The sequence below is a fragment of the Gigantopelta aegis genome, chromosome 9 (assembly GCF_016097555.1).
Source record: "Gigantopelta aegis isolate Gae_Host chromosome 9, Gae_host_genome, whole genome shotgun sequence".
Lineage (NCBI taxonomy): Eukaryota > Metazoa > Mollusca > Gastropoda > Neomphalida > Peltospiridae > Gigantopelta > Gigantopelta aegis.
Window position 1 is genome coordinate 78,094,593 of NC_054707.1, and position 23,412 is coordinate 78,118,004.

Here is a 23,412-nt window from a genome sequence, read left to right on the forward strand (position 1 = left end):
ATGAATACTTTCTTGGTTTTAGTTCACTGATAAATACTCTGGATGTTGATTAATGAATACTTTCTTGGTTTTAGTTCACTGATAAATACTCTGGATGTTGATTAATGAATACTTTCTTGGTTTTAGTTCACTGATAAATACTCTGGATGTTGATTAATTAATACTTTCTTGGTTTTAGTTCACTGATAAATACTCTGGATGTTGATTAATTAATACTTTCTTGGTTTTAGTACACTAACAAGGACTCTGGCACTTACAAGTGCATTGTGAAAAATGCAGGAGGGGAAGCCACTGTCACAGCTGCTCTCAACGTAGAACGTAAGTTTATTACACCGACTTTTGAAAGTAGTAGACCCTAAGATGAAAACTCATTAGTCCTTTCTGTCATTGCTCTATTGTCGTTGCTTTATTAGTCCTCTTACCTCTGTCTGTCTGTCTGTCTGTCCCACATATAGATTTCAGGACTTATTTTTGCAGTGCATCACGATTCTAAGCTGAATTGTGTGTACTGCTATATCATGTAATGTTATAGGTCAAGTTTGACTTGACACAGAGTTATGGCCCTTGAACTTAAGAGATATAGAAATTTGGTATTGCTTTAGCAGTACTCCCAGAATGCTTGTTGTCATATGAACTCAATGAATTGAACTGTACAAAACATAAAAACTTTCATGTCTTTTTATATTAATCACTTACCTACAAATTTTAATTACTTGATTACTTTATTTTAGTGTGGTCAAGATGACCATGCAGTTGGTAATAAGCAGTTGAAACTGCTTATGGTCATTAACCACCATTTTACTTTTCACAACCAAATGGTGTACCGGGTAATCACATTTGTTAATATATGTGTCAAATAATTTAAATAGCTTTTAATACATCTTTGAAATTGTGCATTGAGCATATAAATACTAGAGAAAATGCAATGTCGTGAAAGGGAATTTTATTGGTGTGTAGGTAAATATACCATTAAGTGAAATAAAATGTACTATGATTTCTCTTTTATCACTTGAGTAAATGTGACAAACTTTTTTTCAGAACTGAAACCTAAAGTTAAGGGAGAACCTCCGAAGTTTGTACAAAAGTTAAGTCCAAAGGTAAGAAAGTGACCATTGATAAAAAAAAAAAATTTGCTTCTATCAATATTATAAAGTATAATGCGGATCATTTTGATTGCTATTTAAAACATAACATTTTGCTTCTATCAATATGCTGATAAAACATAGTTGTAAAGTATAATGTGGAACATTTTGATTGTTATTTAAAAAAAAAATTCAAGGTATATGTTCTTGCATTAAATCATTATTTGAGTCATATGTGATTAAAATCTTGATTTTGTACCACATTTTGTCTGACTTGTATGCACTTTTTTTATCAATCTTTTAAAATATCAGATTATTCTAAGCTACAGTTTAATATTGAATTTAAATAAAAAAGGTGAAATATTTTACTATGAAATGTTTTTAATCTACTTTTTTTTATTAACATTTTTTTTTTTTTTTTTTTCTAGTCCGTTACCGATGGTGATGCTGTTGACTTTGTAGCTAAGATTTCTGGAACAGAACCTATAGAAATATTGTGGTCAAAAGATAAGAAGCCTCTAAAAAATTCAGACATCTATGAGATAAGCTATGACAAAGGAGTAGCACGACTTTACCTTTCTGAGGTGTTCCCAGAAGATGGTGGAAACTATGCTGTTGACATCAAAAACAAATTTGGATCAGCTAATTCCATGGCTAGTTTACAAGTAAAAGGTATCACTTGCATTTTGTGCTTTTAGTAGAATAATGAATGAATGAATTAATTAATTAATGTTTAACGACACCCTAGCACAAAAATACACATTGGCTATTGTATGTCAGAAAAGGAAAGTATATGGTAATATTTTAGTAGAGAGTGAAACACTTTTTACCACAATCCTTATGGATTAAATATTAAATTGATACTTTAATTTTTAAAAAAATTTTAAACATAGAAAAATAACACCATAGACTTAAGGTCTGTTTTCATTTAGCATTTTATTCCTTGTGTTCATATCAGCAAAATGCTTCCGATGATTAAAACAAAATCAGTTTGCTCTAATGGTGTTGTTAAAGAAGACAAATGTTTGCTGCTATGGAGTTATAATGATAAGGTTTTCACTTCTGCATGTCACTGAAACATACATGCTCTGATACTGCAGCATTAAATTCCTCAAATGTATAAAAAGCATTCCTATGTGTTCTACATGGCACAAATTTTTGATCAGCCAGTGAGATTCCCATTTTTGAGGTCTGGTTATATTATCATTGAAGAACAATCATGGGCGTCTGCAGGAATTTTTCCAGAGAAGGGCAAGACATGTTTGCAGATAATATTAAAATATAGGCAGTGCCAGGTATATGCAGGCATAATGAAAGTATGTGATCAACTGAAATGTATTTTCCTGCAAGTAAAATGCATCCTTACAAATGCTGACAAATGCCACACTTTTTAAATGCATTTCTTCAAGAGAAAACATACAAACTACTCAACTATTCAAGAGAGTTAACTCTTGGTCATTTTTTCTTTTAGCCAAAAAGTTATTTTAATGCAGAATTTTCAATAATTTTTATAAAACTGAAATAGCATTTATTGAAAATGAAAACAAATGTAATGTCATCTCCTGATATTTGACTACATCTTGGCAAAACAATTTTCGTCTGGTTTTAACCGTATTATAAAGATAATCTTTAAGTTCAACCACCATGAATATCAGCACAGTTTGTTTTCCAAAGCCCAACCAGTGCCCCACTACTAATAAAATAAATGCCATGGAAAAGTGTCTTTCTGGTAAGAGTAGTCTATGTGATGGCAGTGAGTTTGTTCTCTTTGTCTCAATCAACTGTCAAGGAAACCATATGCCAGACACCAAATAGATGTTTGTAAAGGTACTTAGGTGTGATGAAAATATTCCTTCACTTCCTTTGCTAATGACTTAGATTTAAAAATTTATAAATACATATAGATCATATTTTTATTTATCTATATAACCTGTTTTATTGGGAAGTTACATTTAAAATTTCAGTTTGTTTATTCATTTGAGTGTTCGGGTTTTTTAAACTCATTATTCTTTTTTATCCCTCCTTCCCCTGCCCCCCCCCCCCAAAAAAAAGAAGTTTTTTTGTTGGCACAGAAACAATAGTAGGATTTAATTATTGTTTTTACATATAATCTTTTCTTCTTTTGTTTTTACAGAAGGAAAGACTGAAACCAAAGAACAAACAGAAATGAAAATAGAAATGAAGGTAATAGTTTTGTAATAGTTTTCAGTTCATTGTTAGAGCATTTATAAATTTAATATATAGGATTTTAGCCTACAAATGATGTGTGGTGAGTTACTTATGAGATCCATGTTGTTCAAGTATGGCTGCCATGTGTAGTGGAAGATTTCTTGTCAAAATATTTATTAAGTTTTGTATCGTTTCACATTGATTACTTACAAATGTTAAAAATTGTGGAAAAATAAATTTCATCATAAGAATCTGTTTGGTTTTTCTTTGCACTGATTTGAGTTTTACAGGTTTGCTTAACCACAGGTTAAACTAGTTTGAACAACCAAGACAAAATTATTTTATTCTTTATTCAGAATTATCTAATATCACCAATTTTCACAAAGATTAAACTTTGAGGTCTTTATTTTGCATGTCAGTAAATAAAATAAGTAAAAATCATTTTATCTAAGTATGATTCATTCATCATTTTTAATGGTACTAATTATCTTATTTGAACTGTTTACCCTATTTTTTTCATCGGTTGTTCAATCTTTCTGTTTGTTATTCTCCAATTTTACAAAAATCTGTTTTCTCTTTTCAGTCCAAGAAAACAGGTATGATTACCATATTTGTATTTATTTTATCAATATGCACACATGCATAAGTTTCTGGTGTGGACTTATGCACGATTCACAGTTGAAACATGAATATGATTTGAGTTTTCTTACGAATTTGACTGCAGTGCATTATTTCCCAAATATTATAGCATATAGTGGAGACAGTACCATGATGCATTAAGTATAGAGACTTTGTCTACAGCCTTTCTTACTTCCCATGATGCATTGCATATAGATTATTTATGGCATTTCTGTCTTTCCATAGATACTTAGCAGTGCTTGAATAGGTTGGTCTATCTTCTTATGATGCATTAAGTATAGATACTTTGCAGTGCTTGAATCCATTGTTCTATCTACCTTCCAGTAATGCATTAAATATATGCTTGAATCATTTGGTTTATGGATAAGTGGTTCTTTGTGAATCTTTACGTGGAGAACATTGGGCTAGCAGTGTAAACTATTGAGGACATAGCAGGAACAATATGTTGTGATATGATGTACAGTAAAACCTGTCTAAACCAGATCTTGGACAAACCAGAATCCTGTCAAAAGCAGCCGAGTTATCATGGTCCTGAAATTTGTAAATTCTAAAATGTGACCCTCTAAAGACCAGATTCTGTCTAAATCGGGTAAATATTGGGTCCCCTGCAGGATCCACTTTAGACAGGTTTCACTGTATTTACATTTATTTAAACTTGTCTGGTTTTTGCCGCATTTGAATAAGAGAATAGATATCATAGTTATTACACAGAAAGTGATATCTGATTGAAAAAAATAGAAATTAATTATAAAAATAAACAGGATGAAAGTGAATGACATTCTAAATTTAATATACTGTTGAAGTCAATGAAGATCTTCATTCAGATTGATGTTAAACACACATATATTTATGTTAATGTTATGAAAACGAATGATTTAATACTCTTCTAATCATTTTATTTAACATATATACTTTCTTTCTAAATTGTGTACAAATGCATTTAATCTTGGTTATTGTTGTTGACAAAAAATTTAAAACAACTTAATTTTTTTTTATGTTAGATACATGTTTCAGAAGTGTATAGAGACACACAACTTCAAACTGAAATGTTCATTCATTTCATTTTCATTTCAACTTATTTTTGTGCTTATATCCAATTAAGATTCAAGAACACTGTCCTGGGCACACACCTCAGCTATCTGGGCTGTCTTTTCAGGATAGTAGGTTACTGGTTAGTTGTTAGTGAGAGAGATGAGGGTGTAGTGGTGTTACACATACCCATCGAGTCATTAAAACTCACTCTGGGTGGGAGCCAGTACCGGGATGTGAGCCCGCCCAGTACCTACCAGCCTTATGTCCATTGGCTTAACCACGACACCACCGAGGCCGGTACTGAAATGTTACTTAATTTATTCCTACATGTGTGTAAAAACAATACTAAATGGATTTTCTTCATTTAGAATCATGGTATTAAAATTAAATGGAAGTCTTTCAAGTATGGTATTGAAACTTTTAGTGTACATGGTTATATCTTGCACCTTTATTAGCAAGCATGTATTTTGTCCTCTGAATCCTGGAAAGTAGATTTAGCAGTTGTCTCCCTTAGATGTTTTTAGTAGTATCCTATCCTCTCAAATGCACAGAGCAAAAACCCGAGGAACCCAAAGAGGAAGCAAAACCTGAACCCAAGAAGGAAAAATCTCCAGCAAAACCAGAGCCTGCCAAGCCAAAGGAAAAAACACCACCAAAGCAGAAGCCTATAGAGGAAGAAAAAAGCAAAGCTGAACAGGCAGTTAAAAAAGACAAATCTCCCAAACCAACAGCACCTCCACAGATTATAGAACCTGTTGAGGAAGCCCCAGCTGACAAGAACTCAGGTAAAGGTAATCCAAAGAGTCGAAATCCTAAGACCAACAAGAAAGATAACCCTGGTAATCCAAAAGACTCTGAAGAGGATTCTTCTAAGCCACATAAGACAAAACTGAAAGCATACCAGAAGAAACCAACAACTATATTGGAGGAAGGTAAGGTGTATGAATGTTGTCTGTGGCTGTTGGGTGTATTTTGTGTCAGTCCATTCACTGTCTTTCAAATGATTTGTACCTTAACAACACTCGAGCTGTGAATGGACTGACATGGGGAAATGCTGGCATTGTCCGTGAAAAGTAAAGATATTTGGTGGAAAACAACACACTGGTCATATGACTTCTCAATAACTGACAACCAGTCTTTGACATATTTATTCCAAATTGTAAATTGTGTTTTTATATGACCGTGTTCCATCAAAAGCCAGCATTTCTACTCATTAATAACTCATAATAAAATACAGAGAGACCCTAAAGCAGGCTGTAGCAGATTAAGGACAATGGAAGTTTTAATTTAGATTTTAAAAATTTGTCTTTTGTCATTATTTAAAAGATATTGTCACTCCACTGTTAATTGATAAATACTATTGATAGATGGTTTATGAGAAAAGTGATTAATTTAATCAAACATGTCAGATAAGATGAATTCTTGTCACACTTAAAAAATATACATCTTTTATTGATTTTACATGGCTCTTTGAGCCAATCTTTAAGAAATCTAGATGGTCAACTTGGATTTCTGCCACTTGTGGTTAGTAGTTCAAATCTTTATGGAACATGGTTATTATATGTATTGCTATATGTGTTGGTGTGACATATTCACATTAATGAGATAACATTAATAAAACCAAACCAAATTGAAAATGATTGCAATTGTTTATCAGAATTGCATTACAATTGTTGTGTCTCTGTATTTTTTTTAGCATGAAGTAGTGCTTTTGCCTGTGTTTATGTCAATAACTTGTTTGTTTTAAAATCTGGCAAAATAGAGTACTTAATTATTTTATTATTATCATACTCTTGTACAAAAACAAATCATTGAGAGTCATTCCATATTTCAAAATTACAAGTTAATATGTGATTTTATACAACAAAGTAAAGTTTGGGGTACTTGGTTAGATTTTGTTTTGTCAAATGGTGTTTATTGTTTTTCACTTATTTAATAAATTAATGAATTTATTTTGCCAGATTATGTAACCTTTGTTTGTTGATGATATCCAGAAATGAAAGTAGCTATTAAACTTACATTAATAGATTCCGGACCTGTATTGTTAAAATTAAACAGTTTGGTTTCAACAATGACTTTTGTTACAAAACATTTGATTTCAAAACCCTTCACACTTGCAATATAAGGCAATAATGCAAAAGTTAATATGCTTTTAAACAAATTTTGATTGTTGATCATTTGTATCCTTGGCTATATTTGCACATGAATAATTACATTTAAATTTATTAAAATTATTACATTCCAAAAGAATGTAATGTATGTTTTGACATATATCTTCCATTAAATCCATGCAGTGGAAGAATTTTTCATAATACAGCCCTCACTTTGATGGCGTGTTTATAAACATTTGAATGACCTATTAGTAAACAATAAGACTTCTTTCATTTCTGGATGACTGTATGTATGTGGCCGGTAACTTGGACTGCTGCCACAGCAGTTGTCGACAATACAGATTCTAACCCACTTACATCCATGCAGTATTCAAAAAGCACCATAGTCACCCCATACCTTCACAAAAGTTTCTCAACAAACCTAATGACCTAGTAACACTATCTGTAATTCTTACTTGACTCAACAATCAGTCAGATGCTTAGTTTATTAAGTAGATACACTAGTCATCTGTGGACAAAAAAAATTAAATTCTAAAACACAAATAGTTCTCTGTTGCTACCAAAGTACAAAAATACTTTTTGGATGCATATATCTACATATATATATATACATGTATATATATATATATAAATATATATATATATATATATATATATATATATATATATATATATATATTTTTTTTTTTTTTTGGACAAGCTAAAGAGACAGTTCCGATTAAACTATGGGGGGCAAAAAAGATGATTTTTTTTTAGTGTTTTACATATTGAAATTATCATATTTTGCCACTATTGTCTCTTGGAATGGAATAGAACTCTGGAAAAGAATATTTATTTCACAGTGCCTCAGCACATTGTTAAAATATAGCTATTTGGTGTCTAACCTATGGTTATTTCAAGACTTGGTAGAAAAAAGCAGAAAAGGAAACTTACTGCTGCCAATCTGTTACTATTATCAATAAAGGGATCTTTTATACACTTTCCCATAGACAGTACAAAGGCTTTTGATATACCAGTCATGAGTCACTGGTTGGGCCAAACAAATCCAGAGTCCATAAAGTGATTGATGCTGCAGCCCATGCATCACATCTCAGGACAGCACACTACCTCTGAGGTATAAAAAATAATGTACAAAAATCACATTACAAAATGGCAACATGGTTTTTCGTAGGAGAAACATGAGCATTACGGCTTTGGTTGCATTTGTCTTTTGTGTAAAATTAGTGAACCGTAATAATAAACTTTAAAAGGTTAAAACATGTCTTTGGTTGCAACATTTCTAACAATGTGTATACCTTCCAGAAATTGTATAGCGTACAAGTATAACATGTTATAAAAATTGATGTACATGTAGTCTGCCCACTGAAAAACTGACCCGCACAATGGAACATAACCATGCTAACCTGGACTAAACCTCTCAGACAGGCAAAATTAACCTACAGTAACCAGCTACCAAAATGTAGTACATAATTACATATTGTAATCTACTAAAGCTGTAACCATTGTAAAACACATAACCCATAAGTTAACCAGTGTAAATATGTAACCCATAAGTTGTCTAACCTTATTTATTTCTAAACTTACTGTCATAATGAATATGTATCAATTGACATCAGTACATTTCTAATTTTCTCTTTTTTTATTATTAAATAGTAGGCTTTTTTAAGAATAATGTTTTTTGGACAAAATCTAATTACACACTTTAAGACAATGAGAGTAATATATTTTTTAATTCTTTATATCTAAATGTATAAACCTAATTTTAATTTATAAAAATTAAGCAAATTAAAATGGTTGATTTTGAGGGTTTTTAAAAAAATGTTTTCTCCTGTCAATTTTAAACTTGTGGTTTTAAACAGAGACTTTACTTTTATTAAATAAAAAGTCTGAGGCACTGATTCAGGTTAAGGCCACATGTTTCTGTGAGAAAAGCATGCCTTTGTGTTTGTACTCTCTTGACACAGTCATCTGTAGTTTACATTGTTTGATAAAGCGGATGAAGAGGTTAGCGATGGCTACGAGGCAGACGATGACCGACCACCATCCTCAAACATTCCAAACAATGGTTGGGATGATTCTGATGACGGTAAGTAAGCACGTGGTATCGTATATATATATATATATATATCACTCACTAACATCGCATTGGGGTCTTTGCTTAACCTTTGAATGTAACATATCATCTGTATCAAACCTATCCAATATTTAACTTTTTACGTACTTTATCTAAAACAAAAATTAGAATAGAATCTAATACATATGTATTATTTTGGGAAAGCCCTGTTGCAAAAGTTGGGTACAATTTTAGTTAATCTGATTTGGACAATGAGAACAAATAATTGCAGGCCGAATTTACAAATCCTGTTTATGTCTTACATGGATGTACTGGTAGCTACATATATTTACAATGCTTAAACACCTGCACCCTAGCTTTACAATTTAAGGTTCTTGTGATCTCAAGTTTGTTGGAATCTTGTATTCAAACTAAAACAGTACATCAACACAGCTAAGCATGTAGACACCAAAACATAATCATTAATGACCTACCATTTAACAGCACATTGAAACAGAACTGTGTTTTGCTAAACAGCAGTTTTAAAGTCATAACAGTACAAACAGTTGATCAACTAAATGGCTTAAATATATCATCATACTTTTTGAAGTTGAATAGCAAAAAAGGTATGCAATGCAGAACATTAAAATGAGAGTAAAATGTTCATTTTAATACAATATATACTTTAAACTGGTGCATGGTACAAAACTTAATATACAAAATGTTATAAATACCACTGATATCCTACTGAGTATCAACATCTAATGTATGTTCTAAAAAGGATGGTTGACTATCTTCTACCACACCCAGAAGTATTTTACTCCTAAGGTAAAATGCATGTCCTTTGAGTTTCTTGTTTTTTAAGCCAAGACTTTAAGATTTTCATTTTATGTCCCCTGACTGCAATCCTATGGACTTTTTAGTCTGGTAATGTTTCTCCAATGTTTCTCCAATGTTTCATCAATGTTTCATCAATGCTCATGTAGGCAAGTTGACCAAAAGAAAAGCTTAAGAGAATATGTTGAAATGTTGAAGGCAAAAATGACACTTGAAGAAATAATGAAGTGTAATTCATCATGGATAAAAGACTATGGGCAGTGGGGAAAGAAACATAGTAAACTTGTTTTATGTAAAATTTCAATTTTGTGCATTTTCTTGTAGTGTTTTTTTTCTTAAAATATTCAACTTCAGAAAGTGGGATGTCTTATAAAGTATATAATTAATTTTATTGGTTTTCCAATTACTCTTAGTCAGAACAATTATCATATTTCATAGCTAATACAACCAATTAGCAAAGACTCCAAAAGCATGACTTATCAGCAGTGAGTGACTTTAACATTTGCATGAGATAAAAGAGCTGTTTCATGTATGGTGTTATTGTAAGATGAAATAGTATGTCCAGTTAATTAAATGGAGGTGCTTTGTCATGTTAAAATTATTTAGAAAAATGGAATTTTATAATTTGTGGCTCAAACTCATAATAACATAACACTATTCTTTTGTTCACACGATAATAGGAAATGTTATAATAAGAGTCAGGTACAAAAACAAAAATTCCAGTTTTATCGATTCCAATTTCAAATATTTACATTTTAATTATTAACATGTATATCAAACTGAAACTATAATTAAAATATTTTGATGAGTGTATGTTGCAGTGTTTTCTCAAAGCTTTTCATATTTAGAAAAAGAAAAGTTAAACAAATATTGCCATTTAATTGTCTGGTCTCCTGTAAGTGTTGCATGCATTACTATGAATTTGGCATGCCTCAACCGAAGGTCTTCTTTGGCACAATGGGACAGTATTCTAAAAATGAAACAGGTAAGTACTCAGAGGATATGTTCTGATGCACATATTGTAAAATATGTTTAATAGCATATATGTGGTATATGGTATACCTATTTATAATATAATCATTTTATATCATTTATGGCATATAATATTCCTTTTATGGACTATTATTTTCATCATTTAAACTGTAATTTATATTGTTGGTTGTATAGAAGACAAAATAATTCATATCATATACAAAATGTTTGTGTCACTTGTTCAATACAAATTTGGTTATTTCACTTTGTATCACACTTTTTATGTCAATTTGTTAATTTATTGTTCACTTTATTTCTTATGAGTAACTTACGCTTCTTAAGCTGCCAAATCCAGTATACATTTTACTAGTTAAGCAAGCATCAAAATAAGCTGAGAAAAGTTTTTCAGGTTACCAGGAGGTTAATTACTTCATGTCAGGAAAGTTGAAAATTATACTTCGTTCTCCACCAAATCTTTTGAACAAAAATCCCCATCACCTAAATCTTTATAAATTGTATGTTGTTTATATACACATTACATACAAAAGTATCAGTATGATGAAAACAGTGATATAACAAAGTATTAGCATGTTCGTGAAGAAATGATAATGGAAATTGTAAACTTGATAAATATGGTTTATCCTTTGAGTTATGAGATCCAAACCAATTTTTTTTTACCAAGCACCATGCTTATTTTGATGCATGTTGAAGCATTTAGCATAGATGATCCAGTGATGCACCATTCCTCTATATATGTATTGGCTTTTGTTTCAAATCTAGGTTACATAAACATTTACTGTTAGCCAGTACAAAAATGGTGAGACCATCTTGCTTCTGAGCTCTTTAGTTGAACAATGTACTAAAAAAAAACATGGCAAAGAGCCTTTTATGTTGCAACAAGGCAACTGATGATATTCATTTGTTACAAAACTGTCTTGCTTTAGTAAACAGTGTTATAAAATGGGGAATGAAACAGATTTAAGTTTTAATTTGTCAATCACCATTTGGACTCCACATCTTGCTTTAGTAAACAGTGTTATAAAATGGGGAATGAAACAGATTTAAGTTTTAATTTGTCAATCACCATTTGGACTCTACATCTTGCTTTAGTAAACAGTGTTATACAATGGGGGAGGAAACAGATTTAAGTTTTAATTTGGCAATCACCATTTGGACTCCACATCTTGCTTTAGTAAACAGTGTTATAAAATGGGGGAGGAAACAGATTTAAGTTTTAATTTGGCAATCACCATTTGGACTCCATATCTTTCAGTTTCAGAGCAGGGTATAAAGCTCTAGTATGAAATGGTTAACTGAATCTATACTTGCAGAAAAGCCATGGAATTAAAAAAAAATGGTTGTCTTACTGTATAATAATCCCTAGTTCAATTCCCTAAACAGCTAACATTGTTTCAAAATGTATCATTTGTGCATTCATTCATTTATTTATTTATTTATTTATTTATTTATTTATTCAAAATGTATTATTTATGTATTTTTTTTAATTTATTTTTTTAGCTTTTTAAAATTATTTTTCTGTAGTATGAATATATTTAATGGACATGGACATTAAAATAATAAATACATTTATTTTATAGAGGAGAATTAGGAGATAATATTTCATTTTTTAATTCTATGTTTTATTGTTTCTTCTTTCCTTAATAAATATAACTATTGGTAAGTTTCTAGGTGTTTGGAATTTGTCATTTTACAAAGAAATGTTTAACAAGTTTGTAGTTCAGTTTAAAAATGCCATATTCTAATCTTTTGTACCTGAAGCAGTTGAATAATTATTTTTATCTTTTAGATTAATTATTATGTTGTAAATTTATACTATTGTGAATTAATTGTTATTATTATGTTTACCATAGTTGGTTGGTTTTTATATCTTGTGTTGTTTATACATGTCTTGTATATCAAGATTCACATTACAAATAATTTATACTTTATTTTACAGTATACTGCTTTTAAACTGTAATAATTACATTCTGTTTTATTTCTTGTCCTTGGCTACAATGTAATTTATAATATTATGTATACTTATTAAAATCAGAAACATTGAATTAATATTGTTAACAGTATGTTTCTAGTTTTACTTAGTACAATCTTATTAATGTTGTGTTTTATAATATAATAATTAAATTAATTTTTAATTTTATTTACTTCAGATATAGTAGATTGTAATTAACAGTTTGCTGAATTCATCATAGATGTAGAGGTTTTTTAAAAATTAACATGATTAATTACCATAAAAACTTTACAAGTTATTATTTACCTGTTAAACTTTTAACATTTAGTGCTACATATGTAATATTTAGTTTTTCCACTCAAGTTAACATTATTCTTATTTATTTTACCTTGCAGTGAAAACATCAATGGTAAGTACTCTTTATTATTTTTAATTGCAAGTATTGGTCATCAATCAATTGCCCAAAATTTAAGTAGACAAATTAATTAAGCATCTCCTGTAATAAAAGTTGAAGTTTGTTTTGTTTAATGACACCACTAGAACACATAGCTTTATTAATCATTGGCTATGGTGTTAAGGACCTACCAAGACAGGGCAACCCATCAGAAAGACAGGGCAACCCATCAGAAAGACAGGGCAACCCATCAGAAAGACAGGATTTTGGCATGCCTTGTGAGGTGCCAACCCTTTAAAATGAGTAGTTCTCTGAAATGTCCGTGACTTCTCAACAGGTGATGTCTGTCCAACATAGCTGTCTGCAATTAAAATATTGAACACTGCCATCATTATTTGTGTTTTTGTTAGTTGATAGATTCATCTTTTAGATAACATTAACATTTTAAAATGGATACGAGTAAGAACATTTTGATGATAGAAAAACATCAGGGATGCTTAATTAATTTCTCTTTGTATGTATTCCCCATCTTAAATGGAAAGAGGTAAAAGAAAGAAAGTGTTGTTGAAATAAAAGAAGAGTTATAGCAGTTGTTTGTAAATGTTAGATTACAGCAAGTTCGTTTCTTCCTTCAAAATTGTTTATCATTTATAGGGCTAACTCTGGCCAGACTTTTACAAAATTATCTATTAAACATCAAAAATTGCACAATCTCAATTATTTTCAGAACTAAATATCAATTATTACATGAAAGCATATGGCCAAATTAAAGTAAAATTTGCCAATTGTTTTTAAAATATGCAAAATATGAGTTCTAGAGCTAGCCCTGATTTATAATAGTACCTTTAAGTTCTAAAAAAAGAGGCAGTCTGGGTTGGAGAGATATATAAGTGTTATGGATCAAGTTTGTTGACTTGTTAAAAATATCAAGCTGTCAGTTTTAATGATGCTTTATGACCACTAGAACCCCAAAGCATTATCTCATACTGAAGGTTAAGTTAGAAAAAACAAAACAATTTAAACTATTTATCTGTTTTCAGTTTTAAGTTAAAATGGAATATTGGTTGTATTTTATGTTATTAGCACTGTGTATTATTGCATGCACATACGGTTATAAACATCTAAGACAGTATGTTAAATGAGCATACTATTTGTACAGATTAACAAGGTAAATATGTCCTATGCTACAGTGTCATTTGGTTTACTAGAAATGTTCCTGCATTTTCAGTTATTTGTACAATATTTGTTTTTTTACTTTTTACTATGAAAGAAAAACCTTTCTTGCTTGATATTAAGTTTCCTGTCTGGGAATATGGTGTACATGTAAGAAGGTTTTGATTTCTGAAAACAGTTTTAAAAAGAAAAGAAGTACTCAAGAAGCAATTGCATAAGTTACTACCAATGGCATTTTTCTTTAGTTCCAATTAACCACTTGAATTTTCAATATGGTGGCCATTTTTCAAGATGGTTGCCATACTGTCCTGCCAATATTCCTTATTGAGATGTATTTTGATAGAGGTTTTTTTTTATATTAGTCATTTTGTATCCTTTTTATATGTTTAGAAACATGCTGAAGCCAGTCTAAATGCAATGATTGCTGTCCACGATGACTTTTTTTTAGGCTTTATTTGTTTTGAAAGAAAGAAAAAAGAAATAGTCAAGAAGCAATTGTATAACTTGCTGCCAATAACATTTTTCTTATTATCTTAAGTTTGAAAGCATCAACTGTTGTGCTGTGACAACTGTTGCATTTTTAGGCTCTATTTGTTTTGAAAGAAAGGAAAAAGAAATAGTCAAGAAGCAATTGTATAACTTCCTACCAGTGACATTTTTCTTATTATCTTAAGTTTGAAAGCACCAACTGTTGCATTTTTAGGCTCTATTTGTTTTGAAAGGAGAAAAAAGAAGAGAAATATTCAGGAAGCAATTACATAACTCCCTTCCAGTGGCATTTTTCTTAAGTTCCAAAGCACCAACTGCTGTTCTGCGATGCCTGTTGCATTGTTAGGCTCTATTTGTTTTGAAAGAAAACAAAAAGAAATATTCAGGAAGCAATTACATAACTTCCTTCCAGTGGCATTTTTCTTAAGTTTCCAAGCACCAATTGCTGTTCTGTGATGACTGTTGCATTGTTAGGCTCTATTTGTTTTGAGCTATGTTAACTATGATAGATAATGAAGCCTCCTAGACTCTTGACAGATGATCTTTTAATTGCTTGTGTCGAAAATAGATCACAGTATAAATATCCTGGGTGGATCCTTTCCGTAAACTGAACTGAAGATTAACAGATGCTCATAATAACACAACGTGACACAAGAATGGAATTACAAATTAGCAAAGTTTCAAAAATAGCTTGTCTTTTTACGGTACACTTACACATATCTTATCTTGACTATGTAAAGTCAGTTTATTGTGGAGGTATTTCAGATAGAGCTGATTCAGTGGTTCATTGATAAACAGTGTTTTAGGGTGTTCATTGTGTTTTTTAAAAAAGCTACTTATTCAAAGTACCGTAGTTGGCTATGCTAAATAGATTTTATGTGGGCGCAAAAGTTACAAAGGCCAATGATATTTGCCAGTTGCTGGCTTATTTTGACAAGATTGGATGTACATAAATATTTTACATTAATACATGCCATCAAGATGGATGCTGTTCTTAGAAAAATTTTGATTTTGTTTTAAAGATATGGATGATGTTTTAATGTTTTTTTGAAGATATTGAGATCACTAACAGATAAAATTGGCTTTGAAGTGTTTTTTGTTGTGGTAGTTGCCATACCAATATTTATGTTCACAAGGAATAATAAATTCTTTCAAGAAATGAGCATAGCATTGCTCATTTGATATAAGAAATAAGGTCTATTCACCTCTATGCAAAGAAGAACAGTTGTTGTTCCAGTACATTGCTGTTGTGAAATGCTTCTAAAGTTTTTGATGGATTTATGTTACTTTAACAGGAGCAGCATTTGTTGTACAGTATCAGAGAGTGGAAGTAAATACATTCTTTTAAGTTGACATGTAATGCAGACGATAAAACAAACATGTGTCTATATTAGGGTACTGGTATGTGATTGCTATATGGTCATATATAGTCCTAAACAGACAACCTTTTTTAAAAGGAACATGCATTTCTTGCAAATACCTTGCCATGTAGACTATGGGTGATAATGCAGTTTGATGTAAGCACCCACTGTTTAGAATAATTGGAAGCAGTTGTTTGAAGTTAGACTGAAGTGCTTCCTCCTTTAAACAACATTGTTTTGGTAGGTGTTTCTGCCTCGATACCATGCAGAGTTTTATAAGGCACTTGCAACACAATAAAGGTGCCAACATTATCCTAGTGTTTAGTTCTGTCACTGAGTTTGCGTAAATCTGTTTATTTCTGCTTGAAATGACTTTAAAACAAAGTTGTGGGTTTAAAATTTTGTGATTTCTTGGGATTGAAAAATACATTTTATTTGTGAAAGTTAATAGCTATAGTGCAGTGGATTATCTTTTCATTCTAGTGATGGCCATATTCAGGTTCTTTGATGAATGTATTTTGAAAGTCTAACAAACTAGATTCTTTTTTGTCTTCTAGCAGCTTTTGTGGAAGTTAATAGCTATAGTGCAGTGGGTTGTGTTCTCATTCTAGTGATGGCCATATTCAGCTTTCTTTGATGGATGTATTTTGACAGTCTAACAAACTAGATTTTCTTTTGTCTTCTAGCAGCTTTTATGTAATGAACACCAATCATAGCTTTTTTTAGGAATATGGACCGATTTTACAAAGCCAGTTTTTGACTTACATGCATTAACTACTTACATTTACAATACTTAAACACCTGTGTTTAAGAAAAACAGGCTTTATAAATTTGGTTCATTATGTTTATTAATTAAAACAGCATCAGCTGTGCATTATTTTCCCCATTTGTGTAATAGTTTTCATTATGGACTTGATTGAAACCAGTGTTTTTACCATGATCATTTATTGTATTCATATCATCATTTTATTTTTAACATATTGCAAACATTAAAAAAATTTGGTTTAAATTGTTTCATTCTTCATGGAGATAATACTAAAGATATTCTATACAGGATATGTTAAAGAATGCCTTATTTACCTCTGCAAAGATTCATGGAAGTTAAAGGATTTAAATGCCTTCCATTCATATGTGATCATCAAATTCAGTGAATAATTATCCAGGAATTATTGTGAAAAAACCCTAATGTGGTTTGTCTGTTGCAACATTCAAGGATGTGGTTGGATATATTGACATTTAATTACCAAAAGTGCTCATTAGCGAAGAGTGTATTTGGATTTAAGAAATATTATAACTGACTGCAAATTGAGTGACAGTTTCAAGCTGCACAATGCCAAGACTAAAGGTCAGACTGAGTCGTGCAGGACTTCAGGTATTGATCATTAGATTGTTTACATACTTTACAGTTGGTCACTTTAAATGATTAAATGCTGGGGTATCTGATTAAAATTGATATAACTGTATGTTGCATATTGCATGGGTAATCAGGGCTTATGCAAGGACCAAATTATAGGATGAAGTCACTTCTCTCTGAAAATTTTAAAGGGCAAAGTTTTTAACAGGACAGAGACTTGATACATACATATATATATTTTTTAAATAATAATAAAATACACAAAAAGAAGTTATATTAACCCATTATTATTCTATAATTTCTACATCTTTAGTTAGTATGTGTAGCTACTGTAGTCTCCAACAAATCTGTACAACAAAACCATAATACATGATCAGGGCCATATATCTTTGCACAATGCAGAATCTAGTAAGTATTTGGCAAAACAGTGGTTGACTCCGTGAATCTGTATCTAGTGTCTTGTCTATATGAGGACAGCCACTCCTGAGGAGATCCTTTAATGGAGATTTCATCCTTCTATGCACCACCACTGCCACTTCCAGATTAGTTTACTAAATCAAAACGAGCACAGAACAGAACTCATTGGAATAAGTACAGCTGTGTAATTCATGAAAACATGATACTCATTAAAAATGAAAATAATTAATACCCAAACAAACATAGGAAATAAGTTGGTCTACCATTTAAATGATTGACATGCGGCCAATTAAAGACTTACATTTTGGTGAACCTACCAGTATATACAAATAACACCCTTAAAGACCATAAAGTCTATTTTAATAATGATTTTAGCATTACTGTATTTTTGAAAGTGATCCCTAATGTGACATAATAATTCTGTTCTTTTATGTTTGTCTTCCTTGTGTGAAACAGACTAAATTTTTCTGTTGACCAATAAAATGATTTTCATTGTCATACAGAGTTACAGATAGAGTATATGTAATTTAGTGTCATACCAACATTGTAATACAGAAAATAGTTATATCTTATGAGAGGTGATATTCATAACAGTATTAATCACTAGTATTTCAAATCATTTAATAACAGAAGAAATAATTGGCATTAATAAAGCTGCACTACTAAGTATCTCTTTGACTGAAGCAACAAAACAAAGCATTTTGCCAGCCATTTAGCATGGGTCACGAAAACAGTTCTTATCGTATTATATTAGTGCAAAATAAGTGAAATAAGCAGCTTGTGAACAAATTGAATATTAATTAAAAAAATTATTGGATGCTTGCGAAATAAAGAACAGAGTTCCTAAACATTATACACTTCACAGTCAGTAGTACATTTTACCATACTTTTAGCACCAGAAATAGGTGTGGTCTCGGCTAAATCGCCCTATCTTTGACTCTTTTGAGCCTGTCTTATGATTGTGTGGTACCAGTTGCTTCGAATGATCAGATACGCTTAATTATTATTTATGAATAGATGTCCATCAAGTTCATCTCCATTTATCAGGGACTGTTTACAATACAGGTGGTCATTGTTTTTACGATGCGACATTGATTTTGCCTGAGGGGCATTTACAGGGTGAAATCAAACTGGTGAAAGCAAAGTTTTTGCTCACTTTGCCTGCTGGTGTGAACCCAGTATAACAACTAGTTGTTTGTGGAAGTGTCTGTACATGTAAATGATTATGTAATGCTCTTCTGCAAACATCTCAACTAAGTTTTCCATCTGAGCTTGGGTTCTAAAATGTTTATGACTATCAAAAGTATTCCAGTATGTTCCGAATTGTCTCAGACAAAGCTTATAAAACACCATATGCTCCTGTTAGGTATGGTAGGTAACCAATTTATGTTTGAAAGCAGTGGGCTTCTGTAGTACTCTCTATTGCAGTTTTAATTTTTATGCTTACATGTATATAAAATAGTTATATCCATTTCATTTAACCTTTCCTGTTGTTTGTCAAGAAAACGTAAAAAGTAAAACTTAAACATTGTGCAGTGTGGCAATATAGCACATGTTCTATGTCGTCTGTAGCCATATCTGTAGTTTGCGCCAGCACAGACGCATTGTGTTTTGTCACATGTGTTTTAGTGCTTTTCTTCTTAGAATGGTACCATACTGGCCAGAGCCAGATTCAGACCCAGTCCCAAACTCAGCCCCGCCCCCGCCCCAGCACCAGCACCAGCCCCAGCACCAGCACCAGCACCAGCACCAGCACCAGCACCAGCACCAGCACCAGCACCAGCACCAGCACCAGCCCCAGCCCCAGCCCCAGCCCCAGCCCCAGCACCAGCCCCAGCCCCAGCACCAGCACCAGCACCAGCACCAGCCCCAGCCCCAGCCCCAGTCCCAGTCCCATTTGTGTTTTGGGCCTGAATCTCCCCATGCATTAAGCTGTTAAAACTTGTTCTTAGTTGGAGCTGGTACTGGTATGCAAACCCAGTAACTTGAATCGACTGAGGTCACCATAGTACACCTTAGTACACCATAGTTCAGCACCGTTTACAGATCTACATGAGCAGCTGTCTGCTAGGGTCCCTCACCATTTTCAATGCACAATGATTTGATTTTTACATTCACTAGTTGTCAGCTTTCCCAAACTTTATTTCCATGTATGATGTACCAAATTAGGATGGGAGATAATCCAATTGCAAACAAGTTAATGTTGAAACAGTCTCATACTCTTTCCAATCAGTTTGATGTCACTTTCGTTTGGTAAAAACTAAGTGGAGATTTGTCGTTGTTTTCTTCTTAATTTTGTTTCAGCCACTTTTCCTTTTACTGATAAAATATGATAGTTATGAAAACTGTTCCTGATGTTTTAAGTATGTTCGGTTCTCTGTTGTTGATAAATTACCGGTGTAGCAGTACCTGACAATGGAATGTTGCATTTATGAGTTTAAACTCCAGTTTACTTCTTGTCGGCTGTGTAGATAGCACCTACTTTATCTGTTTCTTTCGGGAAATCTGCACATCTTTTGCAAATAAATAAATAAATTGAAAACTATATCCAAACTGCTTATTTTTACATACAGTTTTTAATTAGCTAAAGGATGTTATTACCTAAACAAAATATTCATTTAGGAAAGTACTAACTATTCATACCTTCTCAACACGTGAATGTGGAAAAGCTATCACCAAGAATATCTCTTTGCCAAGCCATTACATAGGCAGTTTGCAAAGAGACATAAAAAGTGATGTCTGTTTACGTCAGTAGTCTGCAAACAGTTTTAGAACTTGCAGTGCAGCTAATGTTTTTGTATACACCTTTGTCAGGTTTTCAAAGAAATGAACAATTTGTGTTCTGTGTTGTTAAAAATAGACCAGTTTACATTTTTGGACATGAATCATGAAAGTTATATAGGAAAGCTGCTACAGTACAGCACATTAAATAGTTACAATATGCAAAACTGTAAGTGGATGGCTTGGCCAAGCATCTTAAATAGTTACAATATGCAAAACTGTAAGTGGATGCCTTGGCCAAGCATCTTAAGGCAAATATTTAAAATTGTCCAAAACTGTAAGTGGATGGCTTGGCCAAGCATCTTAAGGCAAACATTTAAAATTGTCCAATCTTGTTATCTTTGAAAGTTTGTTTTTGTTTTGTTTAATGACACCACTAGAGCACATTGATTTATTAATCATTGGCTATCGGATGTCAAACATTTGGTAATTTTTGACTCTGTCTTAGAGGAAATGTCTGCTATATTTTTTCCATTAGCAGCAAGGGATCTTTATATGCACTTTCCCACAGACAGGACAGGACATACCATAGCCTTTGATATACCAGAGAAGTCTTGCACAGTATGTTGAAATGAATAAGCAACTGACAACATTCAAGTCAGTATTGCTGTCTATATGGTCTCCATGAGTACTCTCATTTAATTATATTATGTTATTTTGCCAAATGAGCTATGAGACATGGAGGGAAAACAAACGTTGAGTGTGTGGAATACAATACAATGGCATGATTTGGCATCCCATGTTTAGCACTGGAATTCAGATGCAGAATGCTATTTTACTTTATTCCTTAGTCTCATTATCATCTAGTGTAAGTGTTGGGTATTTGGGTCCGGGTCGAGTTTGATCCTCGAGTACTCAAGTCCAATATTTTGGACTTATGGAGGCCCTAACTGTCTACTAGTGTTTGAAAAGTTATCTCTCAGGACATTACAGGAGTCACCATTGCTGCCTACTTTTGATAAACAACATTCCTCTTCCTTTTTTAACACACATACTTCTTTGCTTACTTTAATTTAATTTTTAGTTAATCCTCGCCTAGATTATCACAGCTTTAAAATAAATTACCACAAAAATTAGTGATACTGAAGGATTGTCTGTTATTTATTTTACATTCATTGGGGTATGAAAAAAAAAATCATCTGCAAACTGTGTAAATTGGCGAAGCCATTCTCACATAAGTTTGCAGATTTTTTTGTTTTGTTCATATACAGATGAACATAAAAGAAATAACAGACAATACTTATAATTAATTATCCATAAACAATAACACTCAATAAGACAACTTGCCCATATAAAATGACGTCATCAGATATGACATTCCCTGACGACGTAATTTTAACTCCCATTGCTATGTCTGGACAATGGGATGACATTACATTGTAATGAATGTAACAGAAATTTAATTGTAACTTTAATCTAAGGTTTTATTCAAGCTTTTAGAATCTGGTCTAATCTGTACAAATAGTGACTATTTAGAATCTGGTTTAATCTGTACAATTAGTGGCTTTAGAATCTGGTTTAATCTGTACAAATAGTGACTATTTAGAATCTGGTTTAATCTGTACAATTAGTGGCTTTAGAATCTGGTTTAATCTGTACAAATAGTGACTATTTAGAATCTGGTCTAATCTGTACAATTAGTGGCTTTAGAATCTGGTTTAATCTGTACAAATAGTGACTATTTAGAATCTGGTCTAATGTGTATAAATAGAGTAACCATTTAAAACTTGGTCTAATCTGTACAAATAATCTGTTTAGAGATTGGTCTAATCTGTACAAATAGTATGTTTAGAGACTAGTCTAATCCTGTATGGATAGTATGTTTGGAAAGTGTTGTAAATTAGTATTTTTAATTACTAGAATTGAATTTTTTGTGTGTAAAATTAGTAACAAATTTGTGTGCTGCATTTTACACAAACGTAAATATTGTATTAACTGGGTTGTCTAGAATGTGAAGACATATTGTGTTTTGAACAGAATGACATGACGTATGACAGTGACGGTCGCCGCATGTCTAAGACAGCTGCCAGACCACCAGATGGACCTATTTTCAAGAAGAAACCAATTAATCAGACCATCGTAGAAGGTTGGTAACATTACATTTCATTTTTATTTAAAAAAAAAAATTCTCAGGGTTGTCCACCACATAACAAGGAGAGTGGTACAGACATGTATACATATAGCATATCAAATATTAGTAACATTACAGCAAACCGCTTGTTTCAATACAGGATCTTCTTTCATCAGTGGTCATATGATCTGATACCTGGTGCATATCTCTGTTCTTGCACCCACTCAAAGTATTTGCACCACTCAGTGGTAACATAATAAAAAAAGAAAGGTATATTGATTGGATTTTGAACCTACTGCACTGATTCAAATTGCATTTGATAATCCGTGATGTTAAGCACAAAGATTTCACCATTTAGTGGTTTATAGTATCGGCAGCATTTAAGCTGTTGTATACGCAATTGTCAAATCTTTATTATTGAACTGGGACAGGATTGTCAAATATGAATTCATTATTTGAATTGGGACAGGATTGTCAAATGTGAATTCATTATTTGAATTGGGACAGG

General features: G+C 31.9%; 1 protein-coding gene across 5 annotated transcripts in view; it reads left to right on the top strand.

The window, feature by feature from the left end:
- The window catches only part of LOC121381335 (twitchin-like), a 214,064-nt gene that overhangs the window by 83,668 nt on the left and 106,984 nt on the right, over nt 1–23,412 (top strand). For all 5 annotated transcript variants that reach the window (XM_041510607.1, XM_041510609.1, XM_041510610.1 and 2 more), the window contains exons 13-21: nt 231–318; nt 1,039–1,097; nt 1,511–1,754; nt 3,217–3,266; nt 3,835–3,847; nt 5,474–5,854; nt 9,027–9,119; nt 13,260–13,273; nt 22,811–22,919. In XM_041510607.1, the coding sequence (XP_041366541.1) occupies nt 231–318; nt 1,039–1,097; nt 1,511–1,754; nt 3,217–3,266; nt 3,835–3,847; nt 5,474–5,854; nt 9,027–9,119; nt 13,260–13,273; nt 22,811–22,919 (1,051 nt within the window). The remainder of the gene's footprint in view (nt 1–230; nt 319–1,038; nt 1,098–1,510; nt 1,755–3,216; nt 3,267–3,834; nt 3,848–5,473; nt 5,855–9,026; nt 9,120–13,259; nt 13,274–22,810; nt 22,920–23,412) is intronic.